We start from the raw sequence: 9,596 nt of genomic DNA on the forward strand, positions 1-9,596 counted from the left end.
TGTCCTCTGAATCAGGCAAGTTGATCTATATTTCTGGATCCATAATGATTATTGGTTAAATGCAAAAAGAATTTTGTGTGACCATGTGGTAAAGCATGAAGCGCGGTCTGTCTTGCTTCGAGACAAACGGGGCAGGCTGAGAAGAACAGGTATATGTGAGACACACACTAGAGGAATGAAGGTACAGGCAGAGGTAACTAAAATGCTAAGGTTGGAATCTAGGTCTAAACGGTTAGGTCTAACACACAGAGGAGATAAGGAAATATACTGAGATAAGTGGCTGGAACTGTGTTACACGAAAAAGACAATCTGGTGACTACACAAAAGCTAACTGGTCTAACAGGTCTAGACCTGCTCTTTTATGAAAAGCGCTGTGAGACAGCTGTTGTTGTGATTTGGCGTTATATAAATAAAATTGAATTGAACTGAATGTCCTTTTTTACAGTATACTCATGCACACAACTATTACTGGATTACTTTGATACCGTAGTCTGTATACAAGAAATGGACGCAGCCATCGTGAAGTCACCCATTGGTTTGTGTACCACCATTTTTAAGCCTAGAGTTTGGCATTTGGCATCACTGATTTGGGTTTTTTGCAACCAGAAGTGACCACATTCAAACAAGAGGGAGGAGTAAGCTAGCAAGGAGCATCCGTCATTCATGTTAACTGTGATTGGGATGCTAATTTTGGCCAGTGAAAATACGGCTAGCCATCCTTGGCAGGAATACACAACTCCACAAGACCGTTGAATGGCAGGTGAGCAGAGCAGAGGGAAAAGGGTCAACAATAAGCCTCAGTCTAGCTGTGAATGTACAGTGTAAGTTATAGTGACTAAAGAATTGAGCTTCTCAAGATTAAAGCGAAGCTACCGCCACGACACGGTTCGACGATCAGTTCACTAAATGCAAAATTTGACAATTATGATTCAACTATGTAAATCCTTAGTCTGGGGCACCCCTACATGTTACCATTGTCATTGTGAGCATGTTAGCATACTGACAATAGAATTTAGCTCAAAGCACCACTGTGTCTAAGTACAGCATCTTTTAGTCAGTCTAAGTCAGTCTTATTTTGTAGGTTATAAACTAGGCAGCAGAATTCTATATTTTAATAAATTATGATATTATTATGGGCTTTGTATTGATTAGACTAGAGAAGTGGGGTTGAGTGTCCCTCACATGATGTCAAATTAAGTCTTAGACTTAAACAGTCATTCAACTATAATATGTTCAAGAATCCATCACATGAAATTATTTAAATTTCACTATTGTAGTTCAGCAGTTCTGCCACCTTATTGGAAGAAAGGAAGGTTTTGGTTCCCCCTTACACACCACATGCATTTCTTTCCATGACACTGCAGCTCTGTCATGTTTCACAAGGGCCAGAACATTTACATAAAGGAGACCTATAATTAATGCCAAAATGGAACTTGGCCCCCTTAAACTGTTTAACATATGCAGAAATAATGATAGTCTCTTAGTTTAGGCTATGTGTGCAGCAATAGTGATAAATCATTGTTTTCTTCTTGCTTGTCTCTTGCCTTTTTAAATACTGTACTGTAGTGCTAATTACACTGGTGCATAAAGAAGGAATGTGCCTTTTAGTGCAGAGGCAGAAAAGATTCTTGTCTAAGAAGTCCAGAATGGGGCCAACAATTAAAAATTTGCATGTGTTTGTTGATGTTTTTGAAGACTCACCCACTGAACTAATTCAGTACACTCAATTTTAATACAAATGTATGTTTGCTGATGTTGAACATTTTTAATAAACTTGAAGCGAATCAACATTACATCAAATATCTCACTCCATGTAAGCATCACATAGCTCCAGTAAAAGTTGGAACAAGCACATGTACATTTAAACATAGTGTGTTTTAACTTTTTACAAGATTGCATAAACTTGGGTGCCGGTTAGCTCACCTGTCATCCCCTCTCTCTGTCCCACTTTCCCTTACACTCTCTTTTAAAAAAGCCCAAAACATAATTTAAAGAAAAGATTACATGTATTGGCAGCTCATTATAATGTATATGTTTGTGCCTCAGTCAGTATTTCACCAAAATATTTGTTTTTACAGCAGTTTAAAAGCATGCTGCACAGGTACAGATTGCATAGTCTAATGACACATGCTTGATCTTTATTGAACTAATTTTGATCAAACAGCTAGATTAATTACAGCACTCCAAAGATGTCAAAGCAGTTTAGTGTTAGCAAAATCACCTTGAAATATTTTCCCAGAAATTATCATTCTGAAAGCTGATCTGAACCAGCTGTAAAATAAAGCATATATGAAAGGATTGAGCATTGAATTTGACAATGCAAGCCAGTTAAGCGTTTCAGCCACAGCAACTGGCACTGAAACATTATTCAAAAGCTGAAAGGTGAAACAGAGAAAGAAAGGAGTCCAGCACATTAGAAAAATCCCCATAACAGTTGCAAGAGTTTTTGTGGCCTTTTTCTCCATCTTGCTGACAGTTGCTCCGGATTTTGTGCTCTGAGAGGTTGTGCTCTGTATGCTTCGTGCCTGTCTCTGTGCAACAAGGAAAATCTTCAGGTAGATACAGAGCATTATGATCACTGGGAGGTAAAATGAGAAAACAGGTCCCAAAATGTTTGCGAGTAATACATCAATATAACAGTCTTCACAGTTTTCATGGTTTAATCCAGCACTTAGAAATCCAATTGCAACTAAAACAGAAACACTCCAGCTTACCAGGATCATGATCACAACAACGTGAACATTTATCTTAGTTGTATATGTCAGAGGCTGACACACTGCATAATATCTGTCTATGGAAATACAGCATAAATTCAAAATAGAAGCTGTGCTCAGTGTAACATCAAAGCTCTCTCGTACTTTACAAAATAAATCTTTATAGTACAAACATGAACTTACAGTGACTTCCATGCTGAAAGGAAAGACTAAAATGCCAACAAGCAAGTCAGCCACAGCCAGAGACAGAATGAGAAAGTTCGTAGGAGTGTGAAGCTGTTTGAAGTAGATTATAGAGATCATTACAAGAAGGTTTCCACATGTTGTGGTAACAGATAATGATCCAAGGAAAATATATAATAAAACACATATTATGGAAGGGGTTTTTGTCAGTATGTAAGAAACATTATCTATTTCATAACAGGGATGTATAACATTAACATAAGTCCGGCTGACATTGACTTCTGGTGCCATGTTTCTGGGTTCCCTGCAAATCAGTTTTCCATTAATGATAATAACATTATAAAAGACATTAAAAGACATGTTTATTATAAAAAATATGCCTTGCATGAATACAAATCTACAATAATAGTTTTCTAGATTAAAAGAAAGATTTTCAGTTTGTCATACCTTTTAAATTCTCAAGATAGTTCACGCATCACTGGTGCAGTATCAGTGTTGATGGGGTTTCGTTACTGTGACACTGTGCATGAACTTGATTTTTATAAACCCCTGTCTCATTACACTAATGAATACTTTCTACAATTGTCCAATCAGATGCGGGACTTTTCATCTTGATGCCAGAGCAACATAGTGTAAAAAAGATGATGATGAAGAATTTTTAATCATGTTCTGCTGTCACATGACAGGGATTACATTCACAGATTTTTACTCATTATCATGACAACTACGTAAAAATCTCTTCCTAAAGTTATTTAAAATTACAAAGATTTTCGAGATCTCTTGATTACTTTTTTTTTGATGACACACTTGATGACAGTGTTCATTCATCTACCAAAAACACATTCTCCTACTATTCTCTGCTCTGCTGATCTCAAACTGTCTATTTTATTGAACTGTCAACTAATCAATGAATGATGAACGTTATATTTACTAGACTAGATGTGTCTAGGCTTGAAGAAAACAATTGGTGACAGCTTCAGTGATGTTGGTAGGTTTTTAATGGGTCCCCAGAACCCACAGGAGGTCATTGGGTGGGTCCCTGAGAAATAAAGTGGGTCCCCATTAAAATGTGTTTTTTGACAAATTGTCGTGGTTTTTAGGGATGGCAATTGCTAGGATTTTATTGATACCACTACTGTTATCGTTTTTTTACTATTACTGGTTCTGTTTCATTACTAAAAGTGTTTTTTTTTTTTAAATATACTATTTAAAATGTAATGGATGTATTGTTAAAGTATTGGCTTTTTTGTACAAATAGTAGCAACGTACAGTAGTTGTCATCAACTCAAGTAAACTTTATTATTTATTTTCACCTAGTCGCTGACTTTACTGTGTGTGTGTGTAACTCCAAGATTACTCGAGTTGACGACAACTTCGCTGTGTCAACACTATGTATCACTGCCATTTTAATTTTTGCTTATTCTGTGCTTGTAAATAATTTCTAATAAATGTTCAATAGTTTTGTGCTCAAAAAAGCAACAATGGCTTAAAAGCAGCAAATGTTTTAGCAAGAATTTTAAATTCAATGCAATACATGGGAGAACCTTTAAACATTATATGACCTTTACTCACAGCCTAATATTGTCGACAAAGGACATATATGAAACAGTATTTATATCGCTGGATCTCTTTTCCATAGGAAAAGTACAAAACAACGAATTAAATGCTCCATCACAAAAAAGAATTGTATATGGCAATTAGTGAATTGAAAACAAATAAATGCCCAGGGAGTGACTGTTTTCCAAATAAAAGGTACAAAATGTTTAAAGAATAGTAACAGCATGTTACCATAATGTTCAAATCAGATATTTACAAATAAGATTTTCTATGGAAATTAAAGAAGGAATTTTAGCAGAAGGTGATGAACTGATTGAGGTGTTGGCACGTGGATACAAACAAACCCCCTCAAAGATTGTTTCCAAACTGTCTAGTAATTTACAAAAAGTGAAATGGAAATAGTTCACTATATGTGAAAATGAAATGGGAACTTGAATTCAACATTAAATTATCTAACAATGGTTGGCATCCCATTTGCAGAACACAACACACTTCCACAAGTTATTAAAGGTGGAGGGAATATGGATGGAAGAGCTTAATCAGTTTTCTTTATTTCACTCCACATAAAAAAATAACCAATTGGGCAATCACTCCCATATTTTCTGTTCATGTTTTAAAATACAAACGTGTTGGGACAGTGTTATGGACATCCTCCAGGAGAGCTTATGCTACAAGATTCCCAGAGACCCCAACACTGTGTACCATGGATTGATACCTAATGACATAATTCGGAAACAGGACATCTACCTCTTAAATATCTTGATTCTTGCTTGTAAAAAGGCCATCACTAGAAGCTGGCTGAAATGTGACCCTCTAAGCCAAGGGTCGGCAAATAAGTCTGGCATCGGGCCAAATTTTTTGAAGCCGTTACATGGCGGGCCAGAACAAAGTCAAATTATTTCAAATCCTTGTAAACTCGTGTATGCAAAAAAAGTTCTCGCACTTTTATTTTGGAGGCACAATCACTGAAGAGGAAGTGATTGTGTGAGTAACTGTTGCTGTCATTAATGAGATCTATTTCAGCACCAGTCGCTATCAATTTATTTATTTTTCATTTTTCTGCTATCAAAGCAATCTGGCCGCAGACCAAATATTATTGCCGGCGGGCCGGTTCTGGCCCACGGGCCGCCTATTGCCGACCACTGCTCTAAGCCCAGGACAGTGGCTGGACATTGTGGATGAAATAATATTCCATGCAAAAAATCTCACTATCTAATAACTACAGCAGATACCCACAGTGCTGGGGTAAATGGACTGCATACATGAGAAAAACTGTGTCTTGCACCCAGCTAGTCTGATAAGAATGGTCCAGTAGGTTCTAAAGAGATAGTAGTGACCCCCCATTAGTTTTTGCTTTTTAATTCCATCTTTTTTTCAGTTGTGTTGAGGACTAACCCCAACCACTATCCAGTGATATTGTAACTAAAAATAAATAAGTAAAACCTTCATTAAATTCATTTTGTTGACATAGCTGTTATTATTTCCTTAAAAAGATCAGTCTTTTCAAACTAAATTGTATACACTTACGTGACCTTTTTAAACCCTCTCCTCAACCAGTTGTGTAGAGATGGGCAGTAACTTTGCAACTAATAAAGTTAAGTGTTGTTTCACACACCTGGCTCAAGGTATGGTAACAATAAGAAAAAAACACACATAGATGCACAATTAAAGGTGATTTATTATTTATTTATTATAATCAGTACATTAAGAACTGTCAGTATAGTGGTTGTTCAAAAATGTAGTGCATATTAGTCTAGGAAATCTAAATGCCACCAAGTAGAAAACTATCTCCAAACTGCCATGTAAAGATAAAGGACAGATTACTCTAACACGGGGGCATCTGGGTTGATGAACAGCTGTCCACAAACCTAATGATGTTTTTTACTCAGCGGTACTCCTGGATGGCAACCTGCACTACATACAAATGTGTCTGTGGGGCTATATTGAATTGAAGGAGAAGCTTTTTATGCAGTATAAAGCAGCTGTGAACAACACATTTTAGGATTTTATACGTAGGTTAAATTTCCATTACCAACAGGTACGTGAATGCTTTAGTAAAATCTGATAAACTGTGGGAATTGCCATGTAAATACAGTTACTTTTATTGTGTTTACATTTACTCTAACATTTCCACATTTGTTATATGTATACACTACATATACACCGCACTGTGATAGTTTGCACGGTGTATTCAATAAAAACATGTCATTGTTTATGTGGTATTAGTTTAAGCAAACTGTTTGTCTATTGTTGTTTCACCAATTTATGCAAAAATCCAAGTAATTACAAAGGGTTCACATACATTTTCCTGTGACTGTATATATAGTCAATGCAATTTAGAGTTAGTAAAATCACCTTGAAATATTTTTCCAGAAAATATCATTTTAAAAGCTGATCTGAACCAGCTGTAAAAGAAAGCATAAATGAATGGATTGAGCATTGAGTTTGACAGTGTAAGCCAGTTAAGTGTTTCAGTAACAGCATCCGGTACTGAATTTTTACTAAAAGGCACAAAGGTGACACAAAGAAAGAAAGGAGTCCAACATAAAAGAAAAACTCCCAAAACAATAGCCAGAGTTGTGGTGGCCTTTCTCTCCATCTTTGTTGCTCCAGACTTGCTCTGACAGGCTGTGTTCTGTATGCTGCGTACCTGTCTCTGTGCAACAAGGAAAATTCTCAAGTAGATACAGAGCATTATGATCACTGGGAGGTAAAATGATAAAATAGGTCCAATTGTGTTTGCCATGAGAACATCAGTTAAACACCTTTCCTCACAGTTTTTATTGTTTAATCCAGCAATTATGACGCTAATTCCAATTAGAACAGAAACCCCCCAGCTGACCAGAATCATAATCATAACAACACAGTGGTTGATTTTAGCTCTATATGTCAGAGGCTGGCATACTGCATAATATCTGTCAATAGAAATACAACATAGGTTCAGAATAGAACATGTGCTTAGTGATATATCAAAACTGCCTCGTACTTTGCAAAATAAATCATCGTGATACAGACAAAAACTGAGAGAGAATGCCATGCTGAAAGGAAAGACTATAATCCCAACAAGCAGGTCAGCCACAGCCAGAGATAGAATGAGGTAGTTTGTGGGAGTGTGGAGCTGTTTGAAGTAGATGATGGAGATCATCACAAGAAGGTTTCCACATATTGTGACTACAGACAATAATACAAGGAAAATATATAACAATACACATATAATGGAAGGGGTGTTTGTCCGTATGTAATTAAAATTTTCTATTTCATAACAGGGATGTATGTCGGTCACAACGGTAGTCCTGTTAACAGTTACTTCTGGTTCCATTTTTTAGGATTCCTACAACTCAATACAAAATGCAATGCAAAATAAAGAAAATTGCATTAGAAATACGAATACATGATTTAATATATATACACACACACTTTAAGATATATAATGTAGTCATTTAAACAGAAATAAACATGTCTATTTTTCATATCAAACCTGTTACACCCGCAAGATAGTCCATGTTTTGTTGCTGATGGGTGTTATCGTCCATATGTCCCACTGTGCAGAACTTTAATACTTATAAACATCTATCACATTACCATAATTGTTGTCCAATCAGGAATGACAAATTGCATCATGTTTGCATGTGACGAACATACAACAAAAGCAGAAAGTTGAATAATGATGTACCATGGGTGTGGGTGTGTGTGTGTGTGTGTGTGTGTGTGGATGTGTGTGTGTGCATGCGTCAGTTTTTTCAGGATACCTCACATCAGTGTTTATTTTTACCAAACTTTGATTTTCAGACCAACCTAATTGACCCCACTTGGGAAATTTGTTTCAGTTCAGTGTCACTGGATGGGGCAGATAGCTGCCCAATTAGGCTAGTTTTCATTTAGTGTTGAGCTAGAGTTGTAATACAACAATCCTGTATTTTCACATTACACACAACACTTTGCAATTCCTTGATTCACATCAGCTTGATTAGTTACTCTAGATTGTGGCTAGCATACCCATTTAAGGTATGAAAAGTAAAGGTATTTCAGCGTGGCGTTGGCAGACGTGCTGTATGCACATATTCACATGTGTTCTACAGTTGATGGTACCACTGGTAGCTAAAGCATGTTCAATACAAAAAATATATATATAGTATAATAAAAACAAACATAAGGAGTGCGAGTCTTAAAATCTGTCCTCACCCCACATCATTACTTTTTTGACAAAAAATTGTCTAAAAATCAAGAACTTGTTTGATATTGCTGGAGCATGTGTTATGGTAGGAAAACATCATTCAGTTTTTACTCTGTGTCAACAACAGCCACATCTGCAGCTTATTCATCGTGTTTTGTACTGCCAACGATGCAACACAATTTCCCAGCAACCATGAATACATTTTCAGAAGGCTAACTGGTTTAACCAGTTAGTCACATATCAGAGTGAGGTCAAGAATATGTATGACCAAAAAATAATGGAGTCACGCCTTTCAAAAGTTCAACCTGTTGGATAGTGTTAGCAGACTGCACTGAGCAAGAGGATGCACTTTTACGACACTTTGGCACATGAAGTGCTGAACACTTTTTCAGCAAAGCTTTTAAAAAAATGTTCAATGATACAGCCAACATCGTTACATGCATTTAGTCTTGCATATTCTTTTGGAGATAAAAGCTGTATACAAATAGTTTCAATTAGAAACAGGAATTTTCAGAGATAGTGACAGGCCACACTGAACATAAGTTTGGCTACTCCGGCTCACTACTGGTTACAACTTGTAAATATTTTTAGGGATTACTCTAAAAGGTGTGAATTTTAATCGTTAAATTATAAATTCAGTTTTTTACAAGACACAGGCTATTTATTTGGCTACACAATGTGCCTCTTAAACTAGTGATTCATGACCATTTGCGTTTATCTGCAACAAATAATGTATTTGATATTTTTCTTTGTTTTGTATTGGGGCTGTGCTCACTATAATTTAAGTTACTGAACTACTATAATCTGACTTTTGAGTATAAAATCCCTTAAAATATTTTTGTTTTTCACCACCTGCAGGAATGTGGTTGTCTATATGTGCATCACACCCTTTACAGTGGATTCCTGTGTTTTAAGATTTAATCTGCTGAAACAACTGACCTGGCTTCATACTTCCTGATCTTGTTGTG

At 36.2% G+C, this 9,596-nt stretch overlaps 2 protein-coding genes across 2 annotated transcripts; both read right to left on the minus strand.

The window, feature by feature from the left end:
• Positions 1–2,192: 2,192 nt before the first annotated feature.
• Positions 2,193–3,188, minus strand: LOC123977860 (trace amine-associated receptor 1-like). The gene has a single exon (XM_046060870.1). The coding sequence runs from the start codon at positions 3,186–3,188 to the stop codon at positions 2,193–2,195; it is 996 nt and encodes a 331-aa protein (XP_045916826.1).
• A 3,592-nt stretch (positions 3,189–6,780) lies between these two features.
• Positions 6,781–7,773, minus strand: LOC123978196 (trace amine-associated receptor 1-like). The gene is made up of 2 exons (XM_046061361.1): positions 7,446–7,773; positions 6,781–7,373 (listed from the first exon to the last, which is right to left on the minus strand). Exons 1-2 carry the CDS (start codon positions 7,771–7,773, stop codon positions 6,781–6,783), a joined length of 921 nt encoding a protein of 306 aa, XP_045917317.1.
• Between the last annotated feature and the right edge of the window lie 1,823 nt (positions 7,774–9,596).

Source organism: Micropterus dolomieu, linkage group LG10 (assembly GCF_021292245.1).
Source record: "Micropterus dolomieu isolate WLL.071019.BEF.003 ecotype Adirondacks linkage group LG10, ASM2129224v1, whole genome shotgun sequence".
Taxonomy (NCBI): domain Eukaryota; kingdom Metazoa; phylum Chordata; class Actinopteri; order Centrarchiformes; family Centrarchidae; genus Micropterus; species Micropterus dolomieu.

Bases quoted from the DNA above. Each gene is read 5' to 3' on its own strand.
- LOC123977860 (XM_046060870.1), bottom strand. From the start codon at position 3,188: ATGGCACCAGAAGTCAATGTCAGCCGGACTTATGTTAATGTTATACAT.
- LOC123978196 (XM_046061361.1), bottom strand. From the start codon at position 7,773: ATGGAACCAGAAGTAACTGTTAACAGGACTACCGTTGTGACCGACATA. The intron at 7,374-7,445 runs GCAAAGTACGAG...GTATTTCTATTG, and splicing joins GTATCACGATGATTTATTTT to ACAGATATTATGCAGTATGC.